Source organism: Dendropsophus ebraccatus, chromosome 6 (assembly GCF_027789765.1).
Source record: "Dendropsophus ebraccatus isolate aDenEbr1 chromosome 6, aDenEbr1.pat, whole genome shotgun sequence".
Taxonomy (NCBI): domain Eukaryota; kingdom Metazoa; phylum Chordata; class Amphibia; order Anura; family Hylidae; genus Dendropsophus; species Dendropsophus ebraccatus.
The window spans coordinates 115,377,677-115,392,027 of record NC_091459.1 but is presented as its reverse complement, the minus strand read 5'-3'; the positions used below and the strand labels follow the sequence as shown (position 1 = coordinate 115,392,027).

At 43.7% G+C, this 14,351-nt stretch overlaps 1 protein-coding gene across 2 annotated transcripts in view; it reads left to right on the top strand.

The window, feature by feature from the left end:
• Positions 1 to 14,351, top strand: part of KIDINS220 (kinase D interacting substrate 220) — a 99,978-nt gene that overhangs the window by 19,608 nt on the left and 66,019 nt on the right. For both annotated transcript variants that reach the window (XM_069975703.1, XM_069975702.1), the window contains exons 11-21: positions 300 to 398; positions 1,215 to 1,392; positions 1,564 to 1,728; positions 2,271 to 2,450; positions 3,343 to 3,508; positions 4,679 to 4,830; positions 6,915 to 7,204; positions 7,523 to 7,663; positions 9,734 to 9,977; positions 11,329 to 11,417; positions 13,539 to 13,683. In XM_069975703.1, the coding sequence (XP_069831804.1) occupies positions 300 to 398; positions 1,215 to 1,392; positions 1,564 to 1,728; positions 2,271 to 2,450; positions 3,343 to 3,508; positions 4,679 to 4,830; positions 6,915 to 7,204; positions 7,523 to 7,663; positions 9,734 to 9,977; positions 11,329 to 11,417; positions 13,539 to 13,683 (1,849 nt within the window). The remainder of the gene's footprint in view (positions 1 to 299; positions 399 to 1,214; positions 1,393 to 1,563; positions 1,729 to 2,270; positions 2,451 to 3,342; positions 3,509 to 4,678; positions 4,831 to 6,914; positions 7,205 to 7,522; positions 7,664 to 9,733; positions 9,978 to 11,328; positions 11,418 to 13,538; positions 13,684 to 14,351) is intronic.

Sequence of the window (14,351 nt, the reverse complement as noted above, 5' to 3'; positions counted from 1 at the left end):
TACTTGGAAACCATTATCAGGCAGATATGTTTCTTTTAGCTGTATTGTATGTCAGAGTTTCTTCTGGATTTTTCTGTTACCTACAGTATTCTTAGGTCATCAATTGGCGGTCAGTGGGGACCCTCACTGATTTTGATATTGTTGGTTTGAGGATAGGCCTTCACCAGAATAAAATCCTGGCAAACTCCTTACAGTCTTGCCTAGTCTATTCCTACCCTGTTTCGTTACCCTCACATAGCCGTTAATGTCTTAGTATCCTGTATGTACAAACTTCGTTCATATTTCACTTTTCCCTTCAGGATGGAGAAACTCCTCTTATTAAAGCAACGAAGATGAGAAGTATAGAAGTGGTGGAGCTCCTGCTTGACAAAGGAGCAAAGGTTTCTGCAGTCGACAAGGTAGGAGAGTGAGCAAGCAATAGATTACTGGGATGTGTCAGAAATGCTGCAGATTGTATAATCCTCACTTACCATAATCTGCTAACACACAGAATTGTGCAGAAGAAAATTACTATTTCTGCTTAAAGTCTCACTGTAACTTCAGAAAACTTTTGACATGACAGAGGCATGTCATATGTTATAAATCGGTCCGGGTCTGAGTGTTCAGACCCATATCAATTGGGAGATAGAGCCAGGAGCAGCAGTGCGTCTTCATTAGAAGTCCCGACTGATTGCGTGACTCAGAGCCAGGAGAGGGCGCGCTGCACTCAGACCCGGACCGATCAAAACATTTGACGTGTCTCTGACATGTCAAAAGTTTTCTGAAGTGACAGTGATGCTTTAAAGGGGGTTTCCCCACAAACAACACCACCTATTTTCATGGTATATAATAGGTGATTAGTTGGGGTCTGAACGCTGGAATGCTGAGCAATCACAAAAATAGGGTCTTCATCTGAACGGAGTAGTGGTTGAACATGTGTGCTGTCTGTATACTGTACTCTGTGGACCTAATGATGATGGCTGACCACTAAAAAGCATTAAGAACAATGACCCTTTATTCAGCCTGGACACCAGGACCCTGTTGTCATGATTGGTAGGAGTCTCAGTGATTGAACTCCCACTGATCAGATGCTCGTCAGCAGTCCTGTGATGATGTCAGTGGAGAACCCCTTTTAACTTTTAATTTTTGTAATTCTGTATTTTGTTTTGACATCCCTAAAGTAACCCTTTAGTGTGCAGTTTGTATAGAGGGTGCTAAATACAATATATTTTCAGAAAGGAGACACTCCTCTTCATATTGCCATCAGAGGCAGGAGCCGTAAACTTGCAGAACTGCTCCTGAGGAACCCAAAAGATGGCCGATTGCTGTACAGGCCCAACAAGGCTGGAGAGACCCCATACAACATAGACTGCAGCCACCAGAAGAGTATTCTTACCCAGATATTTGGCGCCAGTAAGTGATGTAACTTGGTGGTTTCTTTTATTCTTTCTTATCCATAATAAAAACCTGTTCTGTCAGTGCTTTGAGATTTATTCTTACTCATTTCATAAAATTTAATTTTGTATTTTTTTTTTTTTTGTAATTTTGTTATGCCAGCCATTTAATGCCTTCTTTCTTTCACAGGGCATCTCTCTCCGACTGAGTCTGATGGAGATATGCTGGGGTATGACTTGTACAGTAGTGCCCTGGCAGATATACTCAGCGAGCCCACAATGCAGCCCCCAATCTGTGTTGGACTGTATGCTCAGTGGGGGAGTGGGAAGTCCTTTTTGCTCAAAAAGCTGGAAGGTAATGTCATTACTGAAGATCATTAATACAGAGTCTGTACTACATGTCTGATGAGCTGGTCTGCTCTGGGTGGTCAGAAAGGGGATAGAGAGGTTGTCTCCCCATTGAAGGAGAAGCCTGGCGAAAACAAAAAAAAATCTTGTGCAGGCAGGGGGTTGGGGGCATAATAAAGACTGTATACTTACCTGTCCCTGTGCCCCTGCAACACTGCATTACCGCTCCTGGACCCTGCCGGCATCCTGAAGCTCCTGCTAATGCAGTGTCACAACCTGGCTGATGGGTTTCCTGTTTCAACTACTGACTAGCTGAGCGGGCAATCCATCAGGTATATGAGTTCTGCTCCTGCCAGAGAGCTGATGAAGTGGTGCTACGGGGTCATGGGGACAGGTAAGTATTCTTTATAAAATACCCCCCGGACTTTTGAGTCCTAAATACATTTTTTAAGTGGCAGTACAGAGCGAGTCTGTGTCATAGATGACTGAATGGGCCGAGCACTTGTCAGAGTATAATGTTACTTATGTTTGTTTTCTTCTTTGCTGTAGATGAGATGAAAACCTTTGCTGGGCAGCAGATTGAGCCGCTCTTCCAATTCTCGTGGCTTATCGTCTTCCTCATCCTTATGATGTGCAGCACTATCGGTTTGCTTCTCTCATTCACTGTGGATGCCAAACTGGGGATATCAGTGTCCCTCAGCCTGCTGGCCATACTTTACATATTCTTCAGTGAGTAATGTTTATCCTATGAATCAGAGGTAAATTGCTGTGGTAGAATACTCATATGTGTCATGGCGTCCTGGAAATGGAGATCACGTCTATTCATGATTTCTCTGTAGTATTGAAACACAGCGACAAATGTTGGGACCCTCTGGCCAAAAATGAAACTTTGCTTTGTGCTGGCGTTGCAGTACCAGACACAACCCATGGACAAGCATGGTGCTCCTTTGGGAAGAAATCCTGACATCCTTCATAATCCTTTGCCCTTTACTATCACTTCCCTATGCCATTTGCATTTAGCTATAATAATGTGCACCTCCCACCCTGATCCTGATTTAGTAGCATACAACGTCCCTGGGTCTGTAAATTCAGGACTTTCAACCTTTCAAGTGACTGACCTCTATTAGCGCCCTATTGCACGGAGCAGTTATCAACTGATGGAGTTATCACCCTGTGTAATAGGGCCAGTGGTCATTGCTGGCTGTTTTGAGTTTTTTTTTATTGCTAAAAAAAATCTCCCTCTGTAATAGGGGATCTGCGATTGATGACAGCAAAGGGCCACACAAAAGTGCCAATGATTGCTTATGTGACCCTCCCTGCCCTGTGCTCTGTAAATGAGTGCAGATCTGAGGTCAACACTTGTTTACAGCACAGTCTGGCCATGTAATAGGGCCCATGATCCCCTAATGTGACAGCTGTTATCTCCACTGTTAACTCTGGAGGCCTTGTACAGACTGCACCTCTTAAAGGGACAGGGGCATCAGTAAGTGCCTTTTTTTTTTTTATAAATTAAGCCTGAACATAAAAAAGTTGTCTCTTTTTAATTTTCTGTATGATACGAATAGCAAAATGAACCATTAGTGTGTGAAGTGCAGAAAAATAAGTTCTTTCCTGTTTACAGCTGTGGTGTATTTTGGTGGCCGTCGGGAAGGAGAGAACTGGAACTGGGCCTGGGTGCTGAGTACAAGGCTGGCCCGACACATTGGTTACCTGGAATTGCTATTGAAACTGATGTTTGTGAATCCTCCTGAACTCCCAGAACAGACCACCAAGGCACTGCCAGTAAGGTGAGGATTCTGTACAAACGCACACATAGAAATCTAACAAATCCTGTTGCTTGTATAATATAATGTAGACATTTTTTAGAGAAAGGCTGAAGGTTTTGAACTTTTTTAAAAATATTATAGCATTAACTATCAGCAGGTTAGAAGTGTAGAGCATGGGGCGCTGAGGATGAAGGCATATTTCTTACAGCCTTGCCAGGGCAGATCTGTGCATTGAGGTCCTGCCCGCAATGCAACAAATTAACTTATTAGCATAGGGATTTAACTCCTAATATACCAGAAACTGCACTGAGGATCATTATCAGCTCCCTGTGCACTACAGGGAGATATCAGCAGGTTAGATGCTTCTAACTTGCTGATAGTTTCCCTTTACGTGGAACCCCCTAACCATTTATTACAACTGTGCTTGGCCTCTGAAAAGAAGGCAAAGTTTAGTAAATTTCACATCTCGCCCCAGTGCTAGGTTCACAGCTTAGTCCTCTCATTACTACTCTGATGTCCTCCATGCTGCTGCTGTTGCTCAGTGTGTGTTTAGAGAAATAGACGAACTAGACCCTCTTGTATGTATGTGTACAGTGTCTGGGGTACATTAGAGACCAGCCTGCACCTACTAACTCAAAACAACTGAAAATTAGAGATGGAGTCTGCAGAGGGAATATCTGGTGAAAAATGCCACATTAATGCCAGCTTAATGAACATAAATCCTGCTACTTCTCATATACACATGGGACAGCTTATTGTGAAAAGGTACCTGTAACTATACCTCCCTGACCAATTGGGAGAATGAGCCAGGAGAAGTGTGCGTTTAGAACGTTCTCTCCTGGCTATGTGTCAAATGACCCGGAGGGCCGTATGATGTAGGTGTATAGGGCCGTCTCGCTCACCTAGATATGGAGCAGGGAGAGAGGTGCACAGTTGTGCCAGTCTTTCTCTGCTCGCTCTTCCGACTGATATAAACTTTTGACATGTCTTTGTGACGGGTCAGCCTTTTTTTATGTGTGTGATTAGTACAGTTTACAGATTCTGAAAAGGTGTGTGATGGTGCCCCCCCCTCCATAAGCTATCCATTGACCTCAGAACTGATCATGTTTGAAGCACTATAATTCACTTTGCATCAGGATCCATTTTTCTGTTTTGCTGCGCTGATTTAGTGTTCACGTTTCCCTCCTTCAGGTTCCTGTTTACAGACTACAACAGATTATCCAGTGTTGGGGGAGAGACCTCCATGGCAGAAATGATAGCCACGCTGTCTGACGCCTGTGAGAGAGAGTTTGGTTTTCTAGCGACTCGACTCTTCAGAGTGTTCAAAACTGAAGAAACACAAGGTATCCGCTCGCCGCCTCTTCCTTTTCTTTAACCTCAAAGCTGACTGCACAAACAGATTAGGGCTCTTACAGGTTATAGATATGCAAAGAAAAGTTGAATAACACAGAATAAATGTTTACTTTTACTTACACAGTATTATAGTGATCACTGTACTGGCTTGCAGTCTGAAAGCTTAGTGATATTACACACACACTTTATGTGCTGTTCTCTACACTGTGCACATTTGATACATACCCGTATAAAACTTTTCTGTGTCATCTTTCTGATTTAAAATCACTCCATTTCATAGGTGGACAGTGTCACCTAGGCTGGGCCTCATGACATTTCGCCCTTCTCTCCTGCCAGGAGATGGGGCCCAACTGCTGTGTAGCCCCGCCTAGTTGACACTGTTAATGGATGAAATGACGCGAAAGTAAAGGGGGATGTAGTATTTAGGGCTCCTATACAGTTTTGACTTTTTTTTTTATTTATTTTTATTTTTTTTTTATAAACAATATTTGTTTTCTTGCATAACAGCTAACAACAATATGGATAGCATATGCTCTTGACATTTGTTGGCTGAACCCACTGCTCGCAGCATATTCGGACATTCTGAACCACCAGAACGGCCCCATAGGGGTCGGCCGTGATAGAAAATCACCGCCCACTCCTTTGTTTAGAATAGGATAAGCCACAGCAAGAGCTCTCTTACTGCGGCCTACCCCTGCCCTCCCCATAGACAGCACAGGAGGTCGGGCTGGAGATTTAACTGATGGTCAGAAGGTGTATGGAAACCACACATTCCTTTGCCCGCTCAGTGTCTGCAGCTTTGACTACCCTATCGACATTGCATTGGGAATGACTCATGATTAGAGATGAGTGAACTTATCGAATTTCTGGTTCATATGAACCAGAAATCTTGGCGCCTGATTCCCGCTGTCTGCTCGCTCCGTGCAGCGGGTGGATACAGCGTAAGGAACGCCTAGAAAACTGGGATACAGCCATTGGCATTGGCTGTATTCCAGTTTTCTAGGCGTTTCTTACGCTGTATCCACCCGCTGCACGGAGCGAGCAGACAGCGGGAATCAGGCGCCGAGATTTCTGGTTCATATGAACCAGAAATCCGGCAAGTTCGCTCATCTCTACTCGTGATGCTGAGCTGGGAGTGAACGCCTCAGGCATGTACTTCTCCCTATTGGTCCCCGTCTAAACACTCAGACCCCGACTGATCAAAACTTTTGATGTGTGTTTGTATTTTTTACAGGAAATTTGTTTAATAACATGTAGGCTTTAACACACCAATAACAAATAACCAATCTGCATTCGCATTTATTATACAACAATTTGAAGGGGTAGATCTTCCTATTGCATGGTCTAAGGGCATGTTGAAATTGCATATACCTTTGTGTTTTTGATGTCGAAACGGCACAGATTACCGTGTCAAAAACCCTGTGATTTCAATGGGAGACGTGGGTCACGTGGAAAAGAGCAACTTCATTTCTTTATTGATTATGCACTGAAGCACCTTTAAAGTCAATGGGACCATATAACAACCCAATACATAATCTATAAGCAAAGCCATATATTGTCTTTTATATAATACCACAACTCTTAAGACCACTATGCAACTAGTACGCTCATCTGAAGCCCCATATGCCACACAATACCTGGTCATGGCAGCTACCAGTATAATGGGAATAGACTGGTATAAGCTGTAACTTGCAATCAATAGCCAATAGGATAACCAGTGTATTGGTAATGCTATAGGTAGATTATGTATATAGATATATGTAAATGGTGAAATTCACTGATATTACAATAAATAATTCTCTCATAACAAATAGTAACATGAAGGATGCACTGACCTGTGATCTATGTATCTTCGTCAGTACTGAGGGCTTAGTGCTGCTAGGTCACAGCCGAATGACGTCTCCTTCAGTAATACAATGATATTCTTGGAAGTCACAGCTTGGTCGCCACGTGTCACAGACCTTCCTGTAAAGGGTCACACTGTGGCATCCATAAACCATCAGGGCCTGGTCCTGGTCTCTCTGCATCTCTGGTTCTGACTGGCTTTGGAATTAAACAAACTTTTTACTTTTAGGCAAAAAAAAATGGAAGAAGACGTGTTGCCTGCCATCATTTGTAATCTTTATCTTCATAATGGCGTGCATCTTTGCCGGAGTTATCTTGCTGGCTATCTTCAAAGTGGATCCAAAGAATATGACGGTGAATGCTATCCTCATAGCCGTGGCCTGTGTGGTCGGCTTGGTGTTAATCCTCAACTGTCTGACATGGTGGCAGGTGATGGACTCCATTCTAAACTCCCAGAGGAAGCGCCTCCATAGTGCCGCCTCCAGACTGCACAGACTAAAGAGCGAGGGCTTCATGAAGGTAAGTGCCGCTGTGACTAGGGGGATCCTATAGGTGGCGCCTCTGACCATCCTCTCAAATCCTGAATTTCTGTATAGGAGAAGATCTGTTAATATAAGGGCAGTGCAGATACAGATACTGTCAGCATTGTCCAGGGTTCCTTACTGATCAGTAGTGTTGGACCTATATCTTTGCACAACCTATGTAGATGAGTCTGTATATAGTCTACATTGTCACAATCTTGCGTCTCCTTCTTTGATCCTCTGCAGCCATTTTGAAGGAGTTGGGGTTGGTGGGGGGGTGCGTCTGATCTTAATTTGGTCACCATATTTGTTCCAGGTTTTGAAGTGTGAAGTGGAACTGATGGCTAAAATGGCAAAGACCATTGACAGCTTTACACAGAACCAGACTAGACTGGTTGTTATCATTGATGGTCTGGACGCCTGTGAACAGGACAAGGTTCTCCACATGCTGGACACAGTACGTATTCCCTTCTTTATGTATATGGCATCTTGTATGTCCATCTCTTGGCAGCATGGACGTCAAGAAGTAGTTAAAGGAGAAGTCCACGGAAATTTTTTATTAAAGTGTTGTATTTCCCCCAAAAGTTATAAAAATCCCCAATATACACTTATTACGGGAAATGCTTATAAAGTGCTTTTTTCCCTGCACTTACTACTGCATCAAGGCTTCACTTCCTGGATAACATGGTGATGTCACGACCTGACTCCCAGAGCTGTGCGGGCTGTGGCTGCTGGAGAGACATTTACTTTGTGTTCTATCAGTGTGCATGGCCTGATGACTGGCAGACTAGGAGTGCTGGGGACTGACTGTTTTTGTATTCTTTCAAGTCTGACACAGCACTCTCTGCTGCCACCTTTGTCCAGAGCAGGAGAGGTTGTCTATGATTTGCTCCTGCTCTGGACCATTCCTGTCACAGACAGAGGTGGCAGTAGAGAGCAGGAAAGAATACAGCACTTCCTGCAGGGCATACAGCAGCTGATAAGTACTGGAATATTTCAGTTTTTTACTAAAAAGAATTAAATTACAAATCTGTATAACTTTCTGAAACTAGTTGATTTGAAAGTTTTTTTTTTATTCTCATTTTGTTATAAAGGTAACCTGTCCACTTCATTCTGGTGGAACCAGGGGCAACATGGACCAGGCACAGGCTCCCTCACTACAATGCTCTATGATATGCTGTGAAACACTGCAGCGTTTTAGAGAAATCATAGTTTTAGAGACAGGAACTTAGTATAAAGTTAAAGGAATTATCCAGCGCTACAAAAACATGGCCACTTTTCCCCCTCTCTTGTCTCCAGTTCAGGTGCGGTTTGCAATTAAGCTCCATTTACTTCAATGGAACTGCGTTTCAAACCCCACCCAATTTGGAGACAAGGGGGGGGAAAAGTGGCCATGTTTTTGTAGTGCTGGATAACCCCTTTAAGAGGTGAGCTCTCCAAAGCCTATTGCCCTCCCCTCTGGGCTTATAGTCACATAGGTAGACACCAGTCAGCTAAACCCAGCGAGGTGGAAAGTCTGTAGTGTATCCTCTCTGTGTGAACATACCCCAATGTAAAGATGGGTGCCTGTTCTTGGGTCAGACTCACTAATAATAATCCCCAATACAGCTGCAGATAAATCCTATGAAACCTGTCTCTGCCTAATCTGAGTATCTTGACCCTTCATTCATTTGCCATGAATATATAGCATTTCTATGCGGCTGTAGATTTATTCTCCTATTATACGTGCGCACACGCCTCTCTATGGTGTCTTTATCTCCTCGTGTAAGTGTAGTAATAAATCAGACGTTCCACCGTTTATACAGGATGATCAGAAGATGTTCTAGGTAACAAATGGTTCCCGGGAACAGTTTGTGGAATCATTGTCTTTTATTACAGGCAGTGAATCCCTGCTTGTAGCCGGGGCTGGATACATCATATCACTGCTGTTTTACAGCCATAATTAACAGCATTGGAAGTTCTGCAAACCATCTACACCGCTATTAATTCTATAATGAGAGCCGATTGCTGGGGATTTTACAAGCAGCTTGTGAATTTGTGCCCAGAGGGCTGTCATGGAGTGACGGAGCATCTCGTGAATGCCCCGCTACACAGATATATGATAGAATATAAAGCATCCTCCTAACGTCCCCCTAGTATGGCAGAAAGCTGCATTGCTGCAGGTAGTGACCTTCCTGGAGTGGTCATTGTGCTGCAGCGCCACCTGCTGGAGGATTACAAACCTGCAATAGGAAGCCGATTTCTTGTTTATTTCATGTGATTTATGCAAATTGCTGCAATTACCGAATTCACTCATTTAATGAACACATAAAAGGCGTTCTGCCGTTCATCTGCGTCAGTCTAATGATAAATGGATGACATGTTATTTTCCCTTTTACAGCCTCTGTTATTAACCTGTGAGCACATGTTGTCTGATACCTTATTAATGTGGCAGACAGATGATCATTGAGAATAGTGATCCAGGAATATAACCCAAAGAAGCCACTAAGATGTTCATTAATGTCTTTTTTTTTTTTTTTTTTCCAAGGTGCGGATCTTGTTTTCCAAGGGTCCTTTCATTGCCATCTTTGCTAGTGACCCCCACATTATCATCAAGGCAATTAACCAGAATCTCAATAGCGTTCTCAGAGATTCCAATATTAATGGACACGATTACATGCGCAATATAGTGCACCTTCCTGTCTTCCTGAACAGCCGCGGACTGAGCAGCGCCAAAAAGATGTGCGTGGTAGCAGCTACCAATGGCGACGTGCCGGGGGTGGATAATGCAGGTGAGTAAGGATTATATACAGTGATAGGACCTTTTTTGCCCTCTGTAAACCGCTAATAGGGCGGATTTATTAAAAACTTTCAGATTCTTAGACATTGTAAACTAGACTAGACAGTCTATACACCATAGTTATTGCACTGGTTCGAGCTATGTCATGAATTTGGTGCGACTAGACTGTCTAGGACCAACAATTAGTATATAAAAAATCAAACTGGGACAGCACTGGAAAAAGTGGGAAAAAATAATAAGAATATTTAGATGGAGTGCACGTCTCACCGCACAGGACCCTTCCGTTCGGCTTCAATCCAATAGTAAACGTAGGAGACAGCACTTCTTGTGAAAAAACTTGATTTTTTTTTATTGACGCTTGAGAAAGGCTGAAGTACCAGCCGAAACGTCACAACAATTAGTATAGACGTGTCTTATGTGTCCTTGCACGGCCTTATGGTGCTTTTACACAGACAGATTTATCTGACAGATTTCTGAAGCCAATAACAGGAACAGACTATATAAAAAGAACAGGTCATGAAGGAAAGACTGATTTCTCCTCTTTTCAGATCCATTCCTGGCCTTGGCTTCAAAAATCTGTCAGATAAATCTGTAAACACACCCTTAGTTTGACACCACTGCCCTGTCCTATGGATAGGGGATAACAAGCTGAAATGGGGTATATGATACTCCTGTAAGTTGATCTCTAGCCATTTTCTGACTTTAAAAAAATCTGTCATTTGTTAGAAATTGAAATGTCACTTGGACATGTAAAATGTTTTGTGGGGTGTTCACCCTCCCACCCCACCAATTGCTGGAACTAGTGGGAAGAAGCGCTTGGCTAAGCACATCTCTCTTCTGTTTGCAGCAGATGGATGCTGGCATAAACCTATGGAGAGAGAATCAGTTGACTGAGTCCTAGAAATCTGAGGGGGTCTTTGTACCCAGGCCCTGACTGATAACATCTTTTGCAATGTTTCTATGACGGACCAAAAGTTGTTTTTTTTTTTTTTAAAAAGGACAGTAACACTTTAAGAATGAAATACGCTACATAGATGGGGTGGGGAGGGATTGGTTTTATGCCTTATCTTCTTCATGACCCGTCTGTGTACGCTGTAACCTCAGCCTTTCTCCACCAGATGGCTGATGGGCTGTCACTTAAACAGCACCCAGTATAACTTGGCTTCCCTTCCATACTTTTTATATATTTTCAGAAGAGAAGCCTTTGCAATTAGCAGTTCTGCATATGGAGCCTCACTTGTTTGCAACAAACCGGTGTACTTAGAAGATGGCGAGAGGCGCGCGCTTATGTTTTATGGGAGGACGTGATTGTGACTCCTGTGTGTGTTTTGTTCCCTCCATAGGAGGCCATGAAGATACGGATCGTCGAGTCTCTCAGCACAGTCTCGCGGAGACCGCAAAACTTGGCAGCAAAACGGCCTTGAACAGACGGGTAAGAGGGAAAGGATAAGTCTTACAATTGGATGCCATTACTTTTTAGAAGCACTCCGGTACTGTGCCGAATGTACACACTGTATAGAGATGGGAAATGGGAGGTTAAACCAATAGAGAAGGATTTTCATGGAAAAAAAAGCAAAACCGAATCTTCAGCTCGACATAATAGTGGCTAAATAAAAAGCACACGTCTGTCTCGCTCACGTTCCAGCAGAAATGGAGAGCAGGCCGGCTTCTTCCATGCCTCACAGTGCTCGGTTTGCTCTCCAAATTTAGGGAATGTGGCGTTAAACAAACGCTGGGCTGTTTTCCTCTGCACCCGGCGGCCGTGCTGTACACATTATACCCTGGTTTACATATGTCACATTGGGTAAATTCAGAGATCTGTCAACCCCACAGAACCTGACGCCGGTAGGTAAGCTGCGGTCTGGTAACCAGAGATTTTTTTTAGCTCCGCTGGATTGACAAATATTGGTAACACATTTTCAGCGCGGATTGAGTTTCTGCAGCAATAAAGAGAAGCAAAACCACCAGACTTTGGAAACTAGGCAGCCATTCATTCTTTTTCCAAAGTTTGTTATTTAAAGGGATTTCTTTGTAGTCAAAAGTAGGAATAAGTATTAAAATGTGAAGGGTAGGAGAATGTGAAGTCGTGTGTCCTGCCGCTCAGCACTATTTAGCACGTTACATCTACATTAAGTCTCTATAAGGCAGGGTTCACATTACATTAGAGTCCTGTGTGGCATGGATACGTCAGGAAATGGTATGCTGATAATTCCCTACACAGACCGGTATAGGCCCGAGTGACTTTAATGCTTAGCTGTGGACAGTGTTCGGATCACTTTTTGAGTTTGTGTTTGAACTCTGGTCCGAAAGTCCAGGATACAATGCTTTTTGCATTCCTGGTTGCTCCATTCGACACAGTGCTGACACTGTCACATGACTGCAAAGCTCATTCAAGTAAATGGGGTCATATCAGGATAAATCCAGGATGTTTGGTTTTGTTTTTTTTCCTCGACTCCATGGTTCTAGCCCTGCCACTTTTGTGGCTACTTTAATGAGGGGGTGATCTTTGCGACGTGAGACCAGAAAAAGTAATGTGACCCTAACCTAGATCACGTGAACTACGCTAGCTGACTACATTCAGGCTAGGGCTGGGCGATATGGCCAAAAAAATAAAATCTCAACTTTAAAAAAATAAAATCTCGCTTGCTAATCTTGCTAATTATGATTGGTGTAGTAGTAGAGCAGTATTTGGAGTAGTAGCTATAGGAGTGGAAGCAGTATTGGGAGTAGTAGAAGCAGGAGTGGGGGTAGCAGTGGCAAAAGTACGGCGAGTAGTATTGGTGGTAGTAGTAGTAGCAGGAGTAGGGGTGCTGTATATGTGTGTATTTATACATATGTATAAATGAATATACATATATATAATACCAGACAGCAGAGGTTTATGTATACATGTATGACATTAGACTGCAGTAATTATGTATTATCTGATAACCTCAATCACCTGAACTGTGGACAGTATATAGGCGCTATAGACGATCTCATGTCACTACACACCTATATATACACACAGATTACAGTAATATTATAAACTACTCACTGCACGCAAGAAAGTTGCAGCAAACTGCCCCCAGGGCCGCTCATTGCCCTGCTGCTGCTGCTACTCATAGTGCTGTGATGTGACGGCGGTAATGTCCTAGCACAGGTGGGCAGCGATCTTGTGGGTTGGCAGGCAAGTGACTATCTCGGACCGCAATTTTGTTGAGTGGGTGGATTGGGACGGGCGGCGGCGATCTCCTAGGTGCAGGCGGGCGGTGGCTGCGATCTCCCACAGGTAGCGCCAGCCATCTCCCAGGCGTGTGCGCGCAGCTCAGCAGAGGGCGCTCTGACATGCAGGAGGAGCAGCTTGCTCAGAGCGCCACTGCTCTCCCTGTAGGTCAGAGGTCAGAGCTGTAGGTCAAAATCTAGGCAAATTAATCAAATTAATTCTATTAATCGCTCAGCCCTAATTCAGGCCATAAAAGTTAGAGGGGCCCCGTGCCTGTTTGCGTACAGCTATATCAGCATCTTATCTGTTTGTTAATGTATTTTTCGTTTCATTGTCTTCTCTCCTCAGGATACATATAGAAGGCGGCAGATGCAGCGCACAATCACTCGTCAGATGTCATTCGACCTCACCAAACTGCTGGTGACAGAAGACTGGTTCAGTGACATTAGTCCTCAGACTATGAGGAGGTTACTAAACATTGTTTCAGTAACAGGTAATGCAGTTGGTGGTAAACGGGAGCTTAAGATGAATCTCGATCTTGCTTGGGTTAGTTCGAACCTGAGGGTGCAGCATATAATAACCGGTGGCTGAAGAAGTTAAATACAAGCAAAGGGAGTCCTGGAAACCATGGGTGCAGCCAATGACAGTATCCATGTTTTCCAGGCAGCTTTAGGGCTGCATCCATTGGTAGTCAAATGCCACACCCTTGGGTTCGAACTAACCTGAGCGTGCTTGAGATTATCTCTAGTATCTGCACAAATACGATCAGTCTATCCATAGGCCCCATGCTCCAAGTGTTTGGGTGAAAATGTCCTAGACCACTGATCCTCATCCTATGGCTGCCGCAAAACTACAAATCCCAGCGTGCAAGATGAGCTGCAACTCTGCTGCCCCTTCAGTCAGCTGATCAAATCAGACAGTGATGGCTCATGCCATAGATGGGCTACCAATAAAAGTCCCTTTAAATTTGCCTAGTATGTCAGAGCAGTGTGCGGCATTCCTGGCCCTGTCAGTGGTGTGCGTCTCCCAGCACTATGATAAATGATATGATAAATTGCTATGATATGATTGAACCCAAATCCATGTAATAGTCCCCCCCCCAATATTGCCCCATGTAGTAGCCAACCCAACCAAAATTTCCCCGCATATTAACCAGCCCTC